The 24579-nt window shown below is 36.4% G+C and overlaps 1 protein-coding gene across 4 annotated transcripts; it reads left to right on the forward strand.

Annotated features, from left to right (window-relative positions):
- Positions 1-123: 123 nt before the first annotated feature.
- On the forward strand, positions 124-14973 carry LOC121860960 (serine/arginine repetitive matrix protein 1-like). Of its 4 annotated transcripts, none has more exons than XM_042358372.1 (9): positions 126-356; positions 3151-3294; positions 3586-3652; positions 3979-4425; positions 6744-7305; positions 8114-8304; positions 9520-9683; positions 12768-12842; positions 13891-14973. In XM_042358372.1, the coding sequence occupies exons 1-9, from the start codon at positions 313-315 to the stop codon at positions 14225-14227; spliced, it is 2031 nt and encodes a 676-aa protein (XP_042214306.1). In that variant the 5' UTR covers positions 126-312; the 3' UTR covers positions 14228-14973. The 4 variants fall into 4 exon arrangements, with proteins under 4 accessions (XP_042214309.1, XP_042214306.1, XP_042214307.1 ...); XM_042358373.1 differs by lacking the exon at positions 126-356 and adding an exon at positions 363-545; XM_042358374.1 differs by lacking the exon at positions 126-356 and adding an exon at positions 563-700.
- Positions 14974-24579: the final 9606 nt, after the last annotated feature.

Genomic DNA, 24579 nt, shown 5'->3' on the forward strand with positions numbered 1-24579 from the left:
GGCGGTATCTTTAACACATTCAAAACAAATCAGACTTCACTGATTGGCTGAGAGAGTCAAGCACTAGAAAATAGAATGATATGATTGGCTAAGAGATTGTGATATTGTGTTGCTATTGGCTAGAGGCGGGAAGCTGCAAGCAGCCTGCCCGGATTCTCCTTGCAAATAGTGCGAAATTAATTGTAACTTGTGATTTTCATAATTTTCTAACTCATTTTGGGTAGGTGTACCAGAATTACAATATTTATAAGACAACAGAGTGGCTTGACTTCATGAGGGCCAAGTTAGTGGTGATACAGAGGTGTTGTCGTGATGATGAATGTTAAAAGCCAGAACGTTTGGGTGACAACGTTGAGGTTAGAGCCGAGTTTTGTTAAATGCCACCACAAGGCACAGTGTTTGCTTGCAGTTTTTAAATGACCCAGCTTAAGCCAGATATTGCCGCAATAATGACGTTTTCTTCGCCTTTTCTGTCGCTTGCAGTTGTAGGAACTTAATTTTGAGAGAAGTAATTTTGGCGGTGCTACAAATTATAAAAGTTGCAGGTGAGAAATAAAATTGAAGCAACGCAATAGGCGGCGGGATATAAATAGCAGCTTTCTAATAGGGCGATCACTGACGGACTTATCACAAGCTACAATTTGCTCTAAAAAAAATGCCTCTTACAGTTAATATGACCTTATTAAAATGTTCACTGGAGGTTTGTAGGTGTCAAGTTTTTCTCATTTTAGTAATAAGAACAAAGTCAATGTTGTCAAGTATTAAATTGAAATATTTTTGATGAGGTTCTTGTTTATAATTTAAGTAAATTTATGACTAGCCTGCCTTGGTCTCTATGATTCATGTAATATTTTTCAATGTATTTCTTGTGCAGGTGTTTCAACTATAAATCTTAACCTAACCTGAAATATGTAACCCTTTATTTAATTGACAAAGGTATATATTCGTTTAATGGCTATGGCTGAATAAAACATTCCTAAATACAAAAAAAAAGACTATTCTCATAACAATTTCAACTTCTCAATCACTGTTGAACCCTCAACTATCAAACCTAACCCAAGAAACCTATTATCATAAAATGGAGCCACAGCCATTAAACGAATATTTACCATGACATAAAGTTCTTAACTAATATAATAATGTTTAGGTCAAGTTTAGGAAGGTTAGTTTATGGAAGATCACTGTAATATGTAAGGTTAGGTAAGTTAAGTTAGTTATGAATGATTAATTATAAAATGTATAATATCTGGTAAGGCACTCTGGGAAGGTAAATGTCTTTGTATATACAGTAGACCCTTGCGATTCGCGATTTCGACGATTTGCAGTAAGCAAATGGTGGTTATGGTGGCTAGCTTGAGAACCTTTTCCTGCAGCACGACGAGTCACCCTGTGAAGCATCTCGTGTGAAATGGCCCCTTAAAGACTGCCTAGTGTCAGTGCTAGTGATGCTAGTGGAGTGGAGTGAAATGTGAAAGGCAGAAGTTAGTGATGACCCTGACAGAGAAAGTTGAATTAATATTAGACAAGATAAAAGGGGTTAGTACTGCCGTGGCTGGTTGGTATAGGTATACAGTAGTGCACTAAGGTAATATAAGTTGCTATTTGCACTTTTGCTTATTCATGCCATTCCTTGGAACCTAACCCCTGCGAATAACAAGGGTTTACTGTATTTCAAATTGTTCAAAAAGGAAAACTAACCTTACATTTAGTATTTTATTGTATGTTGACCACAGGTTGCAGTTTTTCTAAGAATGCCTTACAGTACTGTACTTCACAAAAATGTATATTGCAACAATGTTTGAGTAGTTCAATATTCAAATAATGTCTGTAAAAGAATGTTCACAATTGTCACTCAGTTGCTCAAGCATGGTATTTAGTAATCAAGGCTTTGTGAATTAGTTTCAAAGTACTGTATGAAGAAACCAGAACTTAGTAATAATTTTTCAAGATTGTTCAGGTTTTAAACAATGGTATTTAGATATTTATAATAAAATTGATACAAAGTATTAGGAGACATATTGAATACGAGGGTGGAAATCACACACACACACACACACACACACACACACACACATATATATATATATATATATATATATATATATATATATATATATATATATATATATATATATATATATATATATATATATATATATATATATATATATATATATATATATATATATATAATTTTCACTACTTATCAGCATACAGTACTAACCTTTTGGGTGCTCTATTCAGTGTTAGTACTGTACAGGAAGAAGCCGGGGACTGGGAAACTTGTGATGTTTGGTAGGGTCATACTTAATAAAGCCCTTTACATTACACACCCAAATTAGCCATTTTAATGTATAAATGCCAGCAAACCATAAAAAATACACACGGCAGCCAGTTTCCCATGTTCCCAGACTCTTCCCAGTGGGTTAACCAACGCTTCACAGTGACCTCAACCTCCCTTGCATTTTCTGACATATTGCCAGTCATGCAAACCAATAATTTGCCTGTGACTCTCCAATCAGCTTTCTCTAGCGTCCATCCTGGGGTGGGTGTGGAGCAGCGGTGAGAGGTGGAAGTGATAACATAACAGCCTCATTTAGTCTTCCTGTTTACTTATGCTTGTATATCTGCAGTCTGTTAACACGAACCAAATTTAATGTGTGTGATGATTTACTGAATCAATGTCCATCTATTTAGGCTTTTACCCCCTTTATAGAAAGAACAGCATGGTTAGATGTAAATTTTAAGTCCCTATATATCTTATATTCTACACTATTATTAGAACAAAACTACATGTATTTGTTTTCTAAGCAGAAACTAGCTGTTAAGTTTGACAAACTTTAAATTACTTTCTAGATATATTTTCTTCCGACATCTGATTAATCTAATAAAGTGGTAAACAGCTTTTCTTCTATGATAATCTCAAATACCCTGAGAATTAGCTTCCTCAGCTTAATTCATCTGAAGTTTAAACATCCTAACACAGCCTGGGGGATAAGGTAGACTGAGGTTAGCATTAGGGTGTTTACTGGTAATCATCGGGTGAAATTAGCTCGGGGCTAATCTTATAGTGATCCAAAATTTCATCAGCAGATTAGTAATGGTGGATGAGTAAGCCACTGTATTCCCCCAAACTGAAATTCTCCCCAGAGTGATGACCGTCTCCCCACGCAAACGGACGATGGTGGGTCGGTTGAGATCCAGTCCCAAACGTGGGAAAGGTGATTCACTGGAAGAAGATTGGCATTCTGCAGCAAACTTTCCGTTTTCAGAATCCCCGACTTTGCCCAAAAAGTATGTAGCCACTGCATTACATTTTACCTATACAGTACTGTCTTAAGTCCTGTACTAAGATGCAAAACATTTAGCATGGAGTTATTGTAATAGATGAATGTGAGATGCGATGTCTGTATACGTAAACGCTTGCATATTAATATAGTGTACATCAACACCTTTTAATATCAGTTGAGAACATGGCCAGTTGCATGTGGTTATAATGGGATTTTATTGTCCCTCATATTACTCCACACACACTTTAATTTTTTTTTTTCATGAAAATGTTAATATGAAAAATGCCTCCTCCAGAACACAGACCAAGAGAGGTAAACCTTCATCTGCTGCTTCGAGATCTCATAAGGAAACAACACAGCAGGTATGTGTACTATGTGTAGTAAATTCTGAGACTAAAATATAGGGCTTAATCCGTTGATCAATGAGGTTGATTGATTAATATATTGATAGTACTGAATTTCTATTAATATTGACTAACTGATCTTCCTAGAGGTCCAGTGAGGGGCATCCTCCATAGTACAGGAGGAAACTGGAGTACTCTATCTGTAGAAAACCTGCAGTGTTCAGTAGGGTCACCCTCAACAGTATCCTTCTCACACTTGACCCTACTGGATATCAGTCCTTAATTACAATGGTAAAAAGTAAGATATTTTATGTTTAATGTCATTTAATTATTCTTTTTTACAGACTCGCAGGCAAAGTGTGTTACTGAAGCGTCTTGATCTCCCAACAAACCTGACAGGTGTGTCTCCAGGCTCCACTGCACGAAAAACACGTAGACAGTCAATGGTTCACTTAAGTATAAGTGAGACAGAGCGAAGGGAAATTCAGAACAATAAGTTGCTATTGCCAGTAGCAGAAAAATCAAGTTCAAGGAAGGTGTCTAGGTCCAAACTGCCACCCAGTAAGCCAGCTCCTCCCAAGCAGGAAACAAATACAGAAAAGAAGGATATAGTAAAAACAAAATTGCAAGAAAAAGAAATTAAGAAAACAATGACAAAACCGAAATCTAAAGGATCCCTTGTAAACCAGAATGACTTTGCTCGACGTAAATCACTAAGATCATTCGGTTTAGCTGGAAACATGTTTGAAGACAGAACAAAAAGAAAAGCAGGAACTGAAGTTACAAATGAGGTATTTATTTTCGTTTTGTTGTTTACATTAATGAAAGGGTTTAAAATAATGTTACAGTATGGGTTTATGGTCTAATATTATATTTTTATTGAAGTGTTCCTTTAAATCAAAAGTACAGTAATCTCTACATTAGCTGGAATATTCGATCCCAGAACTCTCCATTACCTGGAGGAAAATTTTTTACATTTTGGACAATTCCGGGGGAAATCTCTCCGTTCTGGGCACTTGAACAAATTTCCGAGAGATTACATCCAGCACCGACATGTGCCGAGTGCGTGGGTGGGTAGGCTCGGTGTGTTCATAAGCTTTGATTAGCTACAACTGTACACTCATGTGACTGCATGGGATGCCTATGGTTGACTGATGTGTCTCGCAGCCTATCTCCTCAAACTCTAGCATCAAGACACTCTTAGTTCATTGTCTGGTGCCATTGCACAAGCTTGTTCATTTACTCACTGCTGTTTTTGCACATGATGTATGTTGTGCAGTACTGTACATTGCTGTATCAATATAATCAGCCAAGAAAACCGTTAAAGCAGTGTTGAGATGTAAAAAGTGATTACAGTTATGTATACACTTTACGTACTGTATGTTTAGTAAGTGTGAAAGTATAGTGCACATACTGTACTGTACGTAGCAGAGTGGATAGTGTATGCAAGTGTGTAGAGGTGTATGTACGGTAAACAGTGCATGTACACTCACTAAAAAAAACATTCTGCATCCTTGGCTCTGAAACCATCTACAATGATCACTGTGACAGAAGCCGTGATGAGTGTTATCAGATTTCTTGGTCTGATGTGTCATATTGTATAACCCTGTAAAGGTTCACAATAATACTTTAGTGAGTGTACAAACCCTCCTTCATGAGGGGGAGGAGAGTGACAGCTAGCAAAACCTGGTACAGGACAAAGGCAGGCCATCCTGTATCATCATATCACCATTTAACCTGCCTGCATCACAAGCTCGATATCACAACAACTGCTGGCGAGTACAGTATAGAATACTATATGTACAGTACAGCTGCTCCTCGACTTACGACGGGGTTAGGGACCCAAATCCAGGTCATAAGTTGAAAATGCTTCAATAATACATAGAAAATCTAAAATGGGGGTGTCTTTTTCTTCTCAGCACCACAAAACTCTCACTTTTAAGCTTGCCAGCCATTTTTAAGTGAATTGCAAATGAAAGTTTTGTCAGTACACAGCACAATCACTAAGGTTGGGAATCGAAAATACGTAATTTGACAAAAATTTGGTACGACTGAGGTGGTCGTATGTCGTAAGTCGAGGAGTAGCTATACAGTATAGTATACTTTGTTTATTTACAATACTGTACAGTATGTTATACATGCTCAGTAGTGTTTGCATAAATAAATGCAGCTGTGTCTGTCCGACTGCAGTTTGACTTGGTAACATTCACTGGTGCTCAGAAAAATTCTGGTGATGAGAAAATTTGGCTGGAAATCTCTCAAACCTGGCACGACTCTGCACCAGTTATTCCGACTCATGGGCGATTACTGTATTATCAGAAAACACATAAATTGTACGTATCTTAGGAACATTGTTTAGCAAGTTTGGCAAGGAGTTGGAGGGCCCTAGTGAATAAAAAGCTGTAATTAGAATACAGGTAAAGGTATGAGACCATTTATCTGTGTCCCAGTATCTGGAACACTCCAAAAAGCAGCTATGTTCTAGAATAAATTACTGTACTGTATTTAAAATGAGTGCCAAGTGGGGAAATTTCCAACTGTTCCCCAAATGTGAGCTACTTTATATGTTATCGGATGATTATTTTTTAACTTTTAGTTGTTGTTTTTTCTTCAGTTACATGCACACACAATCTTATGTATAAAAAGTGCAAAAAAAGTATATATCATGAGGAATAAAGTTTTAAATATCTGCTGACTTTCACCATGAAGCTGTGTGGAGAGGTCAGAAGATGCACGGTGCAGTGCACCCTTGTTAAGGAAAGCAACGTCCCAGTTGGGCTGCATTGCTAAGGCAATTATTGAGGCAGCCAGCGTCCCTGAGACTGCAACACAATGTGTACACTAACTTGTATCATTTTAGCCCTTTTTGCTTTTATTATTGCTGTCAATACGCCTACAGTTTTAAGTTTTAATGTTACAGTGTACAGTTAAAGCTACTTTTAGGGATTAATTTACTGATCAGAACAGAGGCTTCACAGCTAGTTGACATGCAGGAGGAATGTGGTACGTATTACCGTATTAACATAAAATGTTTAATGTATACTGTAGGCTTTGAAATAAGATATATGATTTACATATTAATATACGTATCTCATTTTATTGGTTTCAGGTGCAGCCAGCAGCAAAGAAAAGGAAAGCTGAACCTTCCTCATATAAAAAAGCAGAAGTTGCCCAAATAAACCTTTTTTCACCAAAACTTAGGAAAGCAAAATATTGCACAAGTCCATTGGTTAAGCAGGAGAAAACTTTTAAACCAGAAACATTGTCTCGGACAAAAAATACAAGTCCATCAGTTAGGCTGAATAGGAAGACTGCAAAATCAGCATCTTTGTCTCAGATAAAGTCTGTAACTCCATCCCCATCCTCTCGTACAAAAGTGTCAAGCACAACAAAGTTCTCCAACAGTCGTCAGACTCGAGGAAGCATCACCAACTTGGTTACAGTAACAAAGAGAGAATCACTGCCTCGAACTCCTAATTTTCTCTCAAAAAAAGATGGGGAAACGCCATCACCCTCACCAAGGTTTTCGAGAGTAACGAGGTCCTCAGTTAAAAGTAAAAAAAGAGTCAAATTAATAGTCAAGAGTCCTAAAGCAGAGTCTCCAGTCCTAGGATTCAGGAAGACTCCAGCTTCTAACAGAAAAGTTCAAGCAAATCATGTCAGTGCCCAAGGTAGGTTATATATTCCCATATACCTGTATAATAGCAAATCGCCCTTTCTTTGTCACGTTGTTCATAGAGAATTGTCTTTATAGATTATTCATCATTTTTTAGTATAACAGTACTATATCAAAATAATACTTTGCTGATCATAAAATGTATGGTATGCATAGTAGGAGGTTTTGCTTAAAATGGTACTGTAGCAGTAATTAACGAGTAAATGTTTTTATGTCTGTTCTGTTTGAAGACTTGCAAGTATTACACTGTACTGGTGATACAGGTCTGTTGTTTAAAAAGTTACAGATGTTGTATTAAAGTATTCTGAAGATTATATCAGAAAGGGTTAATGTAAGTGAATGAGGAGACGCTTACCTTGTGAATAACCAGTGAAGTTTATATTTGGTTAAGTACATACGACAAGAAACTTCCTTCACCAAAGTGAGTGATAGTAGGTCGAATAGCCATTGTTAAACGTACATTACTGTATTATATTACTTTGTAATTGAGCATGATTCAAGAATTACTTATACATTTTGATCTTGACCCTTGGAAACTATTTCACATATACTGTATAAGGAACCCCCATTCAGAACTGTTACTGTACAATACATCAGAAATATTTCATCTCAACATCATATGTATGTACATCATGACCTATACTTGAAACTAATGTGGCAGAAATACTCCAATCTCCTTGTGTATACAAAAAAGGCAGAGTTCACAGTTGCTACCCACTTTGCTCTAGGCCTGTAGGACCTACTTTCTCTTATTTCAGGTAGTGATATGCAGCATTAATGTGGTATCTCATTAATATTTTTAGGATCATCTGTACTGCCAACTGCACGGATGCAACTGGAATATATAAGACATTCATCTCCTTTACGATCCACTAGTAAAGTTGCTAACAGCCGGGTGAAACCATACACCCCTAAACCTGATCCTGCGCCGAGCCATATATTAAAACAGACTCTGAAGAAGAAAGTGGAACAAGATTTGGATGTTGTAACACTGGTAAGAATCATAGTCCTAGGGATGGTAAATAGACTCTTCCGTTCGGTGGTTGATTTTCAAAAAGTGCTTGTGTCCATCTAGCACAGTTTTCTTAGCAATCTTTTTTTAATTAGTTGACATTTTGTTTTATAATTTGGAATATTTATGTTATACTCATCATACTCAATATTGCATTAATACCTTAATTTTGGTTTGCTGTGAAAAAGGGTTTAACTTGCTTGAGATCCTCTGAAGCAACCATAAAGAACCCATCTGTGAACATGTCATAAGCCTCATCACCCATTTTGGATTTTACATGCCCGCAGATAAATCTAATTGATTTTTCTGTGATACAATAGGCCCTGCTTTTGTACAATCATATAAAATTGTAGCAGATAGGAAGGACATCCAGTAATAAACTTACTTCCAATTTACTTAATATCAACCAGGACTCCATGCCATCAGGTAATCATGGCTAACCCATACAAGCATGGAAAATGGCATAAAACATTGATGATGATGATGTGATTTCTAGATTAATGCATACAGGTACACATATTATCTTATCCTCCTCAACTACTATACTGTTTTACCCATTCAGTAATTTACCTTTACATTGTTCATCCATTGTTTCCTTTACTTTTACTCTTATGTTCTAGAATTCCTTACTCTTCACTTATCAATTGCCAACTTCCCATCATAGTTATTGTAAGTAGATTATATATTCCAGGTCTTTGAATTCTTCATAAACCTGTGATTGATATGATACTTGTACTAAGATATTTTTGTTTGGGATATTTTTTATGGGGTGAAAAGGAGTGTTTTCCCATGACATCTTTTGATCCATGGTGTTTAGTACTGTATTTGATTATGTAAGAAGGATTGGCTTAAGATTAAGCTTGTGCTGCCTTGCCTTCAGTGTAGGACAAGACACTGTGGTAGGGTTATTCACGTTTGTAGTTAATAATTTATTTTACAACCTTTACATTGTTTCACAAGTTTGGTGAGTAGCCGACCCCGGTGAAGAAGGATCAGCTTACCTCATGGTATTGGCAAGGCTACTGGGCAACATAGTGTACACCACAATACTGTCAGCCCCACCTGGACTCAGGACTGAACTTGTGTCATGTGTTGGTGTCCAGAAAAGTACCAACTGAGTAATAGTCTTTTAAATTCCTAACAATATTTATTTATATTTTCTAATATATTATGAAGTAACTATTGCTTCCTGTACAGGTTGATGTGCATAAAGAGAATGGTGATTGTAATAGTCCAAGTCGATTAATTGCGAGGTACGTGGATGTACCTGTGGTCGTCCCCAGCACTCCATCTTCAACCCACAATTTGCCCCCAACACCCAAATCCTCACGCCAGCACCAGACCCCTTCAAGCACTAGCAGGTACAGTATTACCGCTATACTTTCATTTTATATGTTTACCTACACTTCATTTCCAAAGAATAGTTAATGTTATTCGCTTAAAACTCTGGTACTCTTGGCCATGGTCAGAAATCTTACCCCCTCACAGTCTTTCGATGGGTCGGCAATAGGAATGTTTTTTTCCATTTTGGTAAACATTGGATAGAGCGATCGAGACCTAAATTGCACCCTTAGAAAGACATCTGCCAGCCCACGAGGCTAGTGAGAGGAACTTACTGTAGGTGTTTGATATTGCCGGTCCACTGTTCCTGTGTTTCTTTTTATGGAAGGGGTGCTCTCAGTGTGACATGCGGCTGAACAGGAGGGGTGGTACCTGCATAGGAGTGCTTAGCCATGCAATTTGTGTCGAAAGACTAGAAGATGGTTAAGCCTGATCAGAACATGAAGATACCTGTACAACTAGACATGAATAATTTAATGTTAATTCTTCCTATCTACTTACTATGAAGAGAAGTTGTTATATAGCATTAACATGCTCATGATAGCTTTTCTTTTTAATACAGGGTGTTTTTATTTTCTATTTTTTAAGAACCCTAAATAATTCCCATACACAAAAACTAAAACAGGTAGGAACCTAATATGATCCTGAGAGTTATCAGGCATCACATGATGTATCATGTGACCCATCAGTGGCATTTAACTGTTTTCACTCAATCACGCCACGGCGCTCGTAACAAACACGAACACAGTGAAGCACCATGGCGTGACTGAGTGCAAACCGTTAAATGCCACTGACGCATCACCCTCTCTCATCTTGGCGCACTACGCTCTCTCGCGGAGCGTCACAACGTCCCCCAAGCAACCCCAGTCTTTGTTAGGCTTCCACAGCGTTCGTGCGTGTTTAGTGTTTTTACTCTAAATACTGTACTGCAACCATTCAAAATGGCTTCCAAGCCCCCGTCAAGTGCTAGTGATGCTAGTGTTGTGAAGAAGTGACATAGGACCATTAGCCTGCCAATGAAAATGGAGGTTTTAAACTGCCTATCAGTGAGTACAATACAAAATTATATAGTTTATTTATCTTTTGGGATTTATAATATACTGTACAGTATACTGTTTTCAATCAAAATTTCATTGAATTTATGTATACAGTATGTAATGTATTTTATGGGGCAAAGGGAGGCTGGGAAACGTAACTCCCTTATTTTATCTATTTCTTAAGGGGAAAATTGATTCTGTTAACGTGGTTTCCGTTAAGGTCACGGTTTTCAGGAACGGAACCACGACATTAGAGGACTTGCTGTAATTTTAGCATTGAATCCCCCTTCCCTTGTGTTGGGGTGTGGGACTGGTAACCCTGTATTGGTTACCCCAAACAATTAAAAAAACAAAACGAGACAGGAAAAATTACTTGTTAACTGTAATCTGATTACAGTACCAACCATAAGTTTTCAGAGCAGTAATGATAACTAGTACAGGTAGTAAATATTTTATGATAGATTTTGATGTGAGAAAGAGATCTATTCTAGATTTTAGATGTGGCTATTGAGATTCCTTGAATCTTATCCACGTTAGGAGCTTCTTTCCTTCATGAATTGGGAAGGAAGAAGGTGGGGGCAGCAAACCTACTTTTAGCTTGCCTATCATTTTAGTAACACAGGTGCCCTGATTTTTTTTTTATACAGATTAAACAATTACAGCCTACCTGTTATTAATCATATACTGAACACCGATAGATATTTTCTGTAAAATCATATATACTAGCACTGAAAACAATCAGTATCTTGAGTATGAAATGGGGAGTTGGGCTCAGACTTACAGGATTTTTTTTTTTTTTTACGGGGATTAGCCCACCCGGGCACAGGTCACTGACCCACATCAGGACCTGGGGGGCGAGAATATAATAATAAATAATAATAATACACTGTATCTATTATTATTATTACAACAACAATTAATAAAATTAATAGCAAATTAATACAAATACAAATAAAATAAAATAAATAATAATTACCCGGTATAATAATAATAACCATAAATAAATACAAAAACGAAAAAAATAAATCAAGAGTGAGAAACAATATACATTATGTATGAGGTCTTACTCGGTCAGTTATCTACGTCAGTCTAAGACAGTGTTTCTCAAACTTTTTCACTTCATTCCCCCCATGAGGAACTCTCAACATCCTCGTGGCCCCCCTTCAGTTCTCTCCCAAGCCCCTCACAAATAATGATGAAAATAAACTGTTTTGTTTCTCTTCCTTTATTTTAAGGTTTTCAATCATCAAACAGAATGCATATTTTGTTACAGTTCAATGGGATGGATGACATTGTTTCCTTTCAGTCAGTCGACTGATTCGAGGTCGAGTCTCTGATAAAGCACATCTCATGTCTGGGTCCACATGTAACCGGTTTCAGCTTCTATTCTCTATTTGAAGAAGGTGGAGAAACCAGATTCACATAAATAAGTAGCAGAAAATGGCAAGAGGACTCTAAGTGCGATCTCACTAACTTTTGGATATGACTGATACATTGAGCACCAGAATACAGTCAGATTTTTCTTCATAGAGGTCTCTGGCAGCAGAATCGTTCTGAGATCAAGGAATTCGTCTGAACAGGAACTAGAATCGTGCAATCTGAGTGAATCCGTTGGAAATTAAAAACTAGCTGCTGCACCATACTATGTAAATAACAAAACCATACCATATGGGTATTATGATTAAAAAAAAAAAAAAAAAAGTTTCTCCCCTCACAAGGCAAAGTAAAAAAAATAAAAGGTTGAATCAGAGTTTCCACATTTTCTCCAAACATATACTGCTTACACTAGCCTGCCATGGCGCCCCTAAAATCTTGCCATGACCCCTCCTTGGGGCCATGACTCCCCCTTGGGGGCCATGGCCCCCAGTTGGAGAAACACTGGTCTAAGATTATCAAGACATCATAGAAACATTTCGTTGAATTGCAAACTTTAATTTTTAGAGTGTAAGTGAGTTTGAGTGCAGGACTGAGTATCTGAAATGGTAAAGAATAAAACAATAGAGGTAGATTGATGTAATTGCCGATGATTGCAGCGCACACTTAGGTACTTGTGTTTTCCTACATTAGGTGGTGCGTGGAACCACGTCGCGCACTAAATGTGGGTATGGTGACTGAGGCCACCTCACTGCCATCAGTAAAGTCGTAAGTTTGCTTGTTATTATCAGTGGCTGCTTAGTTTAATGTTCTTTAACTAAATTTATGAGTGAACATCTTGTGTGCTTTGTTAGTAATAAAAATGTATAGGTGGTGGAAATACTTTTGGGCACAACAAATAAATATTGTTAGAATTTAACTTTCTTCATGATAAAAACAAAGTTCTGTACATCTCTTCAAGCAGCTTCTTTTGAAACTAATAATCAATAAATGTCTGTGCTAGCAATATAAACATAGGTAAAAGTTTATTGTGTATAACCTCTGGTTAACTCAACTTTTTTCTATTAACCCTCAAATTCATATAACTTATATATGCTTAGATATAAAATATTCTGGATGGAAAGGTATTTAGATAGGTGTAGACTCATGGATCATGACATAGCTATAGATGGGTGTAAATCATATGGCTAGTGGATCATAACAGATGGGTGCCTCATTACAGATATGAAAATCAATTTAATTTATGGAGAATATATATGATAATGTAATTACAGATAAGAACATAGAGAGAACCAGCACAATTTGAGAGTGAACGATACCAAACACCCCATCTGTCACCCTCATGTGGGCATGAAAATGTAAATTAGAAATAGAGTAAGAGTGATAGATGGGGTGTTTGGTATCCTGCACTCTCAAATTGTAGGTAAAGCAAAGATATTGTTGTCCTACTTTTTCAAACCACATGTGTGAGAACTGGTGCTGTAGTCACACTTTACAGGCACCATTTTTACTACCATTAACCTTTAGAGCCACTTTACGGTGAACAAATTTGTGTGGGTATGGTTACTATGGTGATTATAATTTATAACCATAAATTAAATATACTGTACATTCATGATTTCTTCAATGATTAGATTGATTATTAACTGCCAAGGATAAAGCTTCCCCTTACTCCAAAGAAATGTAAGAAAAGGATATTCATTTGTAAAGGAACAAGCTCATCCTACAGTATTTAGGTCATGAATCTTGCCCCAAAATTCAAGTGGCCTACATTATTCTTAAATCTTGTGGTGTTTATAAATAAAGTATTTTTCAGATCAGTGGAATCATCCCGCAGCCTGACTACAATGTCATGCCAGCAGACTCTTTGCCAAGCAACTCCTCGAAGTAGCACACCCATTGAAGATGAATCGAGATTAGATGCTCTAACAGGAGTTGACACTATGGTGAAAGATTCAAACAAAGTGTGTCTAGAAGATGCATCTGTTGAGTCTTCTAGCCCTTGTATTTCAGAGGATGAGGAGGAGGATGATGATAATGATGACGACAGTGATGATGATGATGACGACGACAATGATGATGACAATGATGATCCTACAGAAAGTGAAGAGACACAACAGTCAAGTAGGAAAAGTTACTGTGTGCTTATGTAGAACTACCAATGATGATATACTTAATGGTTTTATCATTTCTGGATGATGGTAAATGTCACCCCATCTCCATTTCTTTGTTTTATTGTGAGATTAATTCAAGCAGAGTCAATTACTGTCTTCCCATTGCAAGGCTTATACTGTACTGCATAACTATTCCTCGTTACAGCTTATTGGATCAACCTTTGTTCATTCACGCTGTGTATCCGTGAGAGTTACTGCTTTACAAAAGTGAATGCTTAAGTCTCTATATATTAGATAAATATACAGTACTGGCATTGAAGGGTTATGATGCATATTGAATGGTCAATTCTCGCCCAAATTTTAAAAGACACTGACTGGCTGCTCTGCAATATATAATTTCAAGTATGTATAAATTTTTGTATGTCACTTTTTAGATTGGTGTGAAGAACATGTAATTGCATAATATCACACAAGTAGGGTTTTACAAGTTACATGCACAAGATGTATATACCGTACAATTTTTTTATATAGAAACTTTAGGTATTATGATGGCATGGATACACAAGAGGTACAATTCTTTCCCAAGATGGCCAGCTAAGTAATTTTTTGGTCATAGTTAAATTTTTACATCAATGCTTCTTAAACTTTTTTTAGTGCCTTCACCCTCGAGTCTTTATTGCAAAATTTCGATAGTTTTCCATTTTCATTTCTCTGTATATACTGTACAATTATACATGACGCATTGTTGCATAGTTTGAAAAGACAACATAAACTAATTTCATATTTTTTTTTTATTATTATACCACCTGAACAAAACAGAAAAACAAAAAGATTAATCATCACACACTAGTTACTGTGTTTAAACCATGAAATAATTTCTAAGTTTTTTTTTTCTCCACAAGAAAAAAACTGATAAGCAATGGATGACAAGCATTACACATTCTGATAAACATTATTAAATATGTTTAAAACATCCCTGGCTGGGGTGTTCCTGTATTCTTGTGAAAAGCTTCTCAAATCAAGGCCCAATTCCCATCTCCAAATTACACCGAATCAACGTCAAAAGCCCCTGTTGAGACACATACATATTGTAGTTGCCATCATCACTAGTACATAAAGGGCCTTCATAGCAAATTAATTTGTCATCAGGAAATTCTAGCAATCCAACCCAATAGTGTCCTAAGAAGGAGCACATTTTAGAAAACAAAATTTTGGTGAAGTTGTAGGGGAGAGTATCATGGTGAAGCTTCATTAACACCTCCATGTCCTGTGCATCCTGCTGATGAAATATGCTAGAGAGCAACTGTAGATTGGATGAAATTATGCCCTTCAATAATTTCTTCAGATTGTTTTTCTTCCCTGTGTAAAAATCTTCAAAATTCAGTATAGTTTAACTCATTCATCCTTATTGCTTCCTTCACCCCTCAAGTTCCATTCATCCCACCAAATATTTAATTCACCTATGGCTGAACGAATCACCAGTTTAAACATACAGTACTGCATTGGGTTAACATGTGGCTCTTTTTATATACACTGCTGTCTGAAGTACAGTTCAAATAAGTTTAGATCTCATTTGAAAGAAAATGGTGACTGCTACAAGGGCTGGATAAAACTCAATTGTTTAGGGGTGTAAAGTGTACCTGAATTTTTATTTTTTTTATCTTTTGCATGTGCCTATATGAACCATATGTGCCTACCACAACTTTATCTGGCCGTGGCTGCTACACTGTGAAGTTTATTCTCATTATGACTACGGTATGTGTTGGCCCTATTAGCTCGTGGCAATTATTGGAGAAGCCTTACCAGCCATTTTCATGTGATCAGAAATATTGTACAAAAAAAAAGACAAGTGTTAATTAGTACAAAACAAATATGCAATAGCTCTTTTTATGTTGCCAACGTTTTGCAGGTAACTAAACCAGTCTCTAAACCCCTTTGATATGAGGAGTCTGCTTTTGTAAAATAAAATAGTAAAAGTGACATCCTGTAGTTAAGGGGTTAATTCTGTGACTGTGCTGGTCTACTTGTTTGCTCATTTATACTCTGATGAGTAGTTTGGTTTCTGGCTGACAAACTTTTAGATTAGGTTATGAGCAGTAATTTTAGAAGTCTTTTTATGGAGATTAGTCACAGGTCAGAGGCAGGATTGAAGAATCTTGTTTCCCCACAAGCATGGTGTACCAATACATCTGGGGAAATTCTCACAAATGATTGTGAAGCATTACATTTTAAGTACTGAGACCTAATATCCTTGACCGCCTTATGTAGGATTACAATAGGTTTCAATACCTGAGGTCCTCAACTTACAGTATAAATACTGAGCTCTTAATAACATCCTAGGGTTGATGTGTCTTTTATTGCCAATTTGCAATTTGAGGCTGTCAATAAAGTTGTACTTAACTAATATAATAGTTATCTAAAATGTTTAGTTTGAAAAATAAAAGTTTCTTAATGCAACATTCCAGACCATTTATTTATATTTTACTTGCATATGAACTTTGCAGATAATTTTTATGTATATATAAATTAACTACAGTACTTATAAGACCAGAAATACTAATATTTAATTGAAAATAAGATTTATTTTACATTTGTATGAGAAGAGCCATGTTCATCAGTACAGTCGGCCCTTAACATACGCGGTGGTTACGTAACAGAGATACCCGTGGATGTTAAAAATCCGCTTATATGTGCTGCCTCCCCTCCCCCAAAAACTGGTCCCCCCATGTCCTTATTTACCGTATATACCTGTGTGTAATTCAAGTTTTTAAGACCAAATTATTTGGCAAAAAATTGGGGGTCGACCTCTAAACGGGTAATAGTTTTGTTAGGTTGAAAAATATTTACCAGTAACTACCAGTAAACAATGGAAATGATGCACCAACGCACCACCAGCTGTGAGTGTCGGTACAGTTGCCAGGGCAGATCTCTTGCGTCATCATAGCAAGCCCAAAGTAGCCAAATCCATGGTATGGTAGCACAGGACGATGTAAAACAAAGTATTCATTTATTAAAGTTTATTTACAGATACTGTACATAAATTTTTGTTCATTACATTTGAAACATCAATCTTTGTTAATTAAATTTGAAACAAAAGAAAACTACGATACCGTATTTTCATTAAAATATTATATCACAAGTATATTTTACCTTAACTGTGACTGAATGAATATAGGTATTCTCAGAAATAAATATGAAAATATAATATTTTTGCTGGAATGACGTACATATTACAGTGGAAAGTGGGATAAAATCATGAAAACAATGACTTTCGCTTTCTTTCGTTATTCAAAAGATTTTACCGTAATCGCTTTTCGAATGGTTTTCAGTTAAAAAACTGTTGTACTCGTACTGTATTACAATAATATTCTATCCTATCATTAGCCTTATAATCCCACAACTGAAAACCATTCGAAAAGCGATTACGGTAACATCTTTTGAACGAAAGAAAGAGAAAGTCATTGCTTTCGTCACAATTTTATCCCACTTTCCACTGTAATACGTACATCATTTCAGCAAAAATATTACATTTCCATGTTCTCAGAAATAAATGGTAGTTTTGTTGAAACGTAATGTACAATATTTAATATTAAAATGCAAAAATAGCTATAAAAACAATTAATACACCCGTAATGTACTGGCTGGCATCTCCACTCGTCCCTGCTCCCGCGTCCAAGGTCACCACTCCTCCGCTCCCTCCTCCACCTCCTCTGCCTCCGCCACCCCCTCTGCCTCCTCCACCTCCTCACCGTCACTACTGCCGACAACGAACACAAATGTTTTGTGAATAACTGCACCTCCACTTCCTATGTACAGTACTGAACTGTACTGTGCTGTGCATTTTTACAAACAATAAACATGGCAAGAAAAGCTATTAAAAAAAAGAGATAAAAATTTCACTTTCCTGTACAGTACCTATCCTCGGCGACAGGACGGGGGTCATTGGGCTCATCGTCACTCAATTCCATAACGAGTGGTGAAGTGGGGGCGATGGTGGATTCAGCTGCTTCCTCACTGCCGCCAGTGATTGATGGTGTTAAATCTCTCCTTCGGTGATCAAAGAACATGGTGATGGGGAGTTGTCGTCTCTTTCTTTCATTTCTTCCATGATGCTTTTGTATGGAGTGAAAACGTCATCCATCCCTCGCATGAATTTCAGGGCACGCACCATGGAGGGCTCCATACTATAGGCCAGGTTTTTCAGTGCCTCAATATTCCTGGTCATCTCCCCCAACTTCTCCAATGTTATTTCTTGGTGCTCTTCCTCATCCTCTTTCCCTTTCGCTTCCTCTTCCTTGCCTGAGTCTACTAACTCCTGTAGATCCTCCTCGGTCAGCTCAGTGTTGTGCTCTTCAATTAGCTCCCTAATCTCGTCCTCTGCCATGCCCTGGAAGCCTTCAGCAGCCACTTTCATTGACAGTGCCAGGGTCTTTCTGAATATTTTCATTAAAATCCATCAAAATCATTTCCCTTGTCATCGTCATAAGCACCAAACAGCTCCTCCCAGTCTTCTCCTTGAACAGGGCTAGAGGGTACATGTTTTTCGAATCGTTTTCAATTAAAAAAATGTTACAGCACATGTATATTTTACCTAAACTGTGCCTGAATGAATATATTCTCAGAAATAAATAGTAGTTTTGCTGAAACGTGATGTATTTCAATGTAAAATAGGATAAAATACATGACGAAAACAAAAGACTTTACCTAACCTTCCAATGTTCAAGAGATGTTACTCGTTTTTTTAATAGTTTTCGGTTAAAATACTGTTATATTACAATGATATTATATTCATACTGTGCTTGATATACTACATTCACGGAAATGTAATATTTTTGCTGAAATGACGTACGTATTACAGTGGAAAGTGACGAAAACAACGACTTTCGCTTTCTTTCGTTCAAAAGATGTTACCATAATCGCTTTTCGAATGGTTTTCAGTTAAAAAAACTGTTGCATCACAAGTGAATTAGGATAGAATATTATTGTAATACAACAGTTTTTTAACTGAAAACCATTCGAAAAGCGATTTTGGTAACATCTTTTGAACGAAAGAAAGCGAGTCATTGCTTTCGTCACTTTCCACTGTAATACGTACGTCATTTCAGCAAAATATTACATTTCCATATTCTCAGAAATAAATAGTAGTTTTGCTGAAATGTAATGCATTTCAATGTAAATTAGGATAAACTACATAAACAAAAGACTTTACCTAACCTTCCGATGTTCAAGATAGGTTACTCGTTTTTTTAGTTGTTTTCGGTTAAAATACTCTTATATTAGTGATATTCTATTCATACTGTGCTTGATATAATACATTCACGGAAATGTAATATTTTTGCAACTACAATGCTGATGTCAACACAAGCGTGGTTACAGCGAAACTGACTGAGTGAGGGAGAGCTATGCGTGTGAGGTTGCGGGAGCGGGCGGTGTCCCGTGTTTGGTGCCGCGCGCAAGTTGAATGGCGCGCGATTTGAATGTACTTCAATGTACAGAATATTCCTCCGGCGGGGCAATCCGTGTGTTAAGGGCCGACTGTATAATGTTAGAATCAGTTTATCTCCAGTAATTAATATGTTGTATATATGAATGTACTGTACTTGCAGAACTACTGTATGCTTTTTCTCTGACACGATTCCTTTTTTTTTTTTTTTTTTTACAATACTGTACTGTACTGTAGTTGCCTTTCCTGGTTGAGTTAGTTGATGGTCTTTAGATGAAATTGCTACCCTGGATCTTTTCTTCCATACATCTCGCAAATCTTTCCTCTTTTCCGAATCCACTTAATGTAGGGGTTTTTAAAATTGATACAAATACTGATAGTCCTCATTTATCACAAAGGTTTTGTTTGTGAAAACTCTTGTACAGTAGACCCTCACTAACAGCAGATTTTTCATCCGTTTATTCTGGGTATCCATGGTTTTTATTCTTATACCATTTCACCAATGACGGCATTTAATTTCGACTACCCGCAGATTAGTGTGGCGTCTTTATCCCTCCGTGGTCTAATGCATTCCTCCATAAATGTGAGGAATGAATAAAAATAATACTGATAAATAAAAGAAAAGAAAAAATACTTCATTGCCAATCATTTTACTAAGGAGACAGGAGTATGCTCCTGTTACCCCTCCTACGATCGAGGGATAAATCCTGCAGACGTAAGAAATCTTTATTCTCTTTGTTTTTGACCTTATGATAATCATTTCCTGTATTTATTTGTACATTCTGTATGAACAATTGTGTGTGCATGTAAAAAAATATACAGTATGTATAAAATTATATCTACCCAAAACTACGAGTTGAAAAAGAACACTAAAGCACCTCACAGCTTTTGACCTGTTAGGGAGAGGCTGCAATCCCCAACACCACACCCCCTCCCATGATCTGACACTAACTCCCATGTACGTAAGAAATGTTTATTCTCTTTATGTGTTTAACCTTATGATAATCATTTATTTTTTTATTTTTTTTTACACATATATGAACAATTGTGTGTGCATGAAAAAGAAGAAGAAAATTACACTCGGTATATCAACCCGAAAATATGAGTGGAAAAATAACAATAACACAGCTTGGCCTGAGAGGGGAATGTAACTACAGGGACAGTCTAACTTGGCAACCTGCTAAGTCCACACATACACACCCATGCTCTTCATTTTTCTTACTGTATTTTATAGCAATATGCCATCCCCACAAAAATGTACAGTACAGTACTGTAAAATTTATATTGCTATTTAATTTATATCAAGTGATTTTATATGTATTTGACTAAAATTTAAGTACAGTAATTGTACAATACAGGTATTGTTTAGTGAAGGATCAGGCAACTTAGTTTAGACTTTAATGAGTGTTATCCACACCCATAGAACCTAACCCCCTATTTCCCATAAGCCTTCAGTCTTTTTGCACTCTTGTAGGATATGGGGCGACATGTAAAGAAGTAACGTAATTGAATTCATACAGTAAATCCATAATTCTTGCTACACAAAGATAAGGCTCAACATAATGGCCACTCTGGTAATAGACTGCCATTTTTTCCCACATCATAGCACACCTAGAAGCCTTTGATTGTTTTTTTCCCAGCCAGATGAAATTCAAACAGCTTGACTTTTTTATAACAACATTATGATTCAAATAATTTTATCATAAAATTCAAATAGCACTAAATTAAAACTGCATTACAGTGTATATGAATTTGAGATAAATACAGTAAGGACTATCAGTGCTGTAAAATATACCAGTAAAAACGTAGAATGAAGCTTTAGCATATGTCATCAATATTGATAAGCACAAGAAAATGTGCAAATACATTTGCCTGTATTCCATTTTACATTTAGAAAATATTAATGCAACAAATCTGATAGTCTAGTAGTTAATATTATTTTTCATCTACTGCATTTCATATTGCAACCTTATAGGTAGCAAGACAAAGTTATTCCACATAAATTTGACAAAAATTATTTGTCCTGTTTACTCATATTCTTAATTCTTGTGGGAATTAAAAGAAATGGCACTTTTTAAGTTAACTTAAGAATGTGTGAAGTGTAGCAGGGAGTATACTGGGGGTGTTGGATGGCAGGTTCAAGTGCCAGTGGAGCATGAATGATTGTGAAGTGCTAGAGTCTTACATACCCAAATGAAAGTATACTTATAAGCTTCCTTTCCAGGGTTGTGTCACAACTAAAGTGCTTATATTTTACACTGCAGTATTGTTTACTTGCTTCAGTAAACTTATATTGTCAGATTAAGGAATTAATTATTTGGGTTATAGTGTTCAGCCCAACTGTATAGTGATATTTATTTGCTTTACCTGGTTGTAATAATTATAGTGGCTGATATAATTGTAGGCTACCTAAAACTCTTAAAGTTTGTTCGAAAATTTTCAATAAGCATTTTATTTTTGTCCAAAGCATTAATAAACATCTCAAATTCAAATGTCAAAAATAAATCAGAGAAAGAGTTGTTATACCTGAACCTCTTTACTATTACACTGCTTCCTTGGTTAACAAAACTAAATTATGCTGTACTCTTACTGTACAACAAAGGTATTCACCAACTTATTAATATACAATATATACTGTACAGTGATATCTCTCTTAGCCAGAACAGTTGGTGTAGAGCACTTATGAGAATGAGAGATTTCTGGGTGATGAGATGACTCTGAAAGCCATAAAAAATCCCCCATTCCCTGCATTTTTCCGGGTGCCGGGAAAATTTTCTCAGAAGTTCCAGAAATTGCGCATTACATCATCTCTCAAACCCGTAAAGAAATCCTTCATCCCCGGAATTTTCTAAAATGATGCATTATTTCAGCTCTCAAGATCGGAAAAAAATCCCCCATCCTGTACCAGAAAAATTTTCTCATTATTTCCAGAAAATGCCCCCGATTGTTCTCTCTCAAACCCAGAAAAAAATTTCCGATCCCGGAATTTTCAAGAAAATGTACCCCTCGGAAAATCTTCCCTGAAGCCAGAATTTTCCAGAAAATTCCGGCTTTGGGAACGATTTTCTGAGAACATTTCAATTCTGGTTATCGGAGAGTTCCGGTTAAGAGGGATTCTGGCTTACAGAGATATTACTATACTGTATATTAAAGTGTAAAATTTTCTTCACTAACTTTTTAAATTAGTAGGCATAAAAGAAATGATTCATTGAAAAGTACAGTACCTGAATTTGGTTGCAACTCATGTATAGCATTGTTTTATTATTAAGGTTTATAGAATATTATGGAGTTTTTATTTACTATAAGTAATTGCAGTTCCATTATTTAGAGTATTTAGAGAAAATAGTTACTAAATAATTATGTAAGAACAAAATTATAATAAATATTGAGATATTTTATCATGCCTTACTTGTAGCCTAAATAAATGCTGTGTGTGTACTAGATATGAAACAGGTGAAATATTCCAAACGCTTGTCCGTCCATAGGGCAAGCTGCTCCACTAGCTCAGCTCATCCCAAACACTGATGCTGTTAATGGAAATCTCATGGAAGAAAAATGGCAACTTTTAATCAGATTATGACTTGGGGAACTTTGCTGGACTGTATGGGGGAACCAGTACTGGTAATGTTTCCCAATTTATTTTTTGCCTTTATTAAGAGTTATTGAATTCACTCAAAGTATATGCCACGGATGGCACGTGAAATTCCACAAAATCATCTGAGCTTGTTTAAGGGTTTAACTAGATAGTCCAGGGGTTTTTTAACTTTGTACATAAAAAATTTATGAACATTGGCCTTCACCCATCATCATATATAACTTGTTTTCCTTTCACTGATGGTCCTCGGCCAGTTATTCACTGCAGAAATTAAAAAAACTTCAGTGCTACCCTGAAACTGCTTCTCTGTCTCTACATCTACTCATTGTGAGTATTTTTAATTACAGTACAGTATTACAGGTAGTTCTGCTATAACGCGATAATTGTGTTCTTGTAAAATATCGTGTTATAGAAAATCGCGTAATAGAAATAACAGGGCTTATGGAGAAAATAGGGTTAGGTGCAGATTACTCGAAATCGAAAAAATTTAGTAGTTAGCCTAACACAAAGGATAGCACAGTCTAAATAAATGTTACAATCATATCTAACAATGAAATCATACAGTAAATGTAACACTTTACCTTGAAAAAATATGAATGTAACTTGATGGGGGAGAAGGGTGATTTTGAGGTTGATAAAATCGAGCTTCTCTTCAAGTGTTATATCCTTTCTTTTACGATCATCACCGGGAATTCTATCACCAGAACGCTTCTTGGAGATATTCTTCTTTACCATATTCACAGTTAATACCACAAAATTGGAGAAATAGTAAGCAAAAATCGCGTTATAGCAAACAAGCGTTCGCGTTATACAAATATCGTTCCTAATTCATAAATCGCGTTACAGCAAATTCGCATTATCAAAACACGCGTTATAGCAGAACTCACTGTACCCCGCTTTACGCGGTTTCACTTTCCGCGATTTCTCATTTACGTGGTGCCTCGCCAGAACCGAACTTTCACTTTCCGCGGTGCATCTACTCATATACACGGGAAGCAGCGCGGGCAGGATGCGCACAAGGTCGCCCAGTCATCAAAACATTACCGAGTTCTTCACCCGACACCCACCACAGCCGGCCTAAGTCAGTGATAGTGAGGATATGGACTTATATGGACTTTGAGGGGTTTGACAAAGAGGCCCTGCAAGCCTATGTGGTGGATACTGATACAAGTGATACAGGTGAGGGCCAATAATCTGCCCTCTGCCTCGGAACCAACCCCCCCTTCCACGTGTGCCCAGCCATCTTTTCTACTAATGTAAGTGTTAAAAAACTAATATTATTGATATTTCTCTTAATTATTAATTGTGTGTGCATACCATCATAAAGTTAAGATAATATTTTTACTACAACAT

Source organism: Homarus americanus, unplaced genomic scaffold (genome assembly GCF_018991925.1).
Source record: "Homarus americanus isolate GMGI-L3 unplaced genomic scaffold, GMGI_Hamer_2.0 scaffold52806, whole genome shotgun sequence".
NCBI classification, from domain to species: Eukaryota; Metazoa; Arthropoda; class Malacostraca; order Decapoda; family Nephropidae; genus Homarus; species Homarus americanus.

Coding starts and splice junctions, on each gene's coding strand:
- LOC121860960 (XM_042358372.1), top strand. CDS start 313: ATGATGAATGTTAAAAGCCAGAACGTTTGGGTGACAACGTTGAG. Junction 357..3,150: donor GTTTGGGTGACAACGTTGAG/GTTAGAGCCGAG, acceptor AATTCTCCCCAG/AGTGATGACCGTCTCCCCAC. Junction 7,306..8,113: donor AAATCATGTCAGTGCCCAAG/GTAGGTTATATA, acceptor TAATATTTTTAG/GATCATCTGTACTGCCAACT.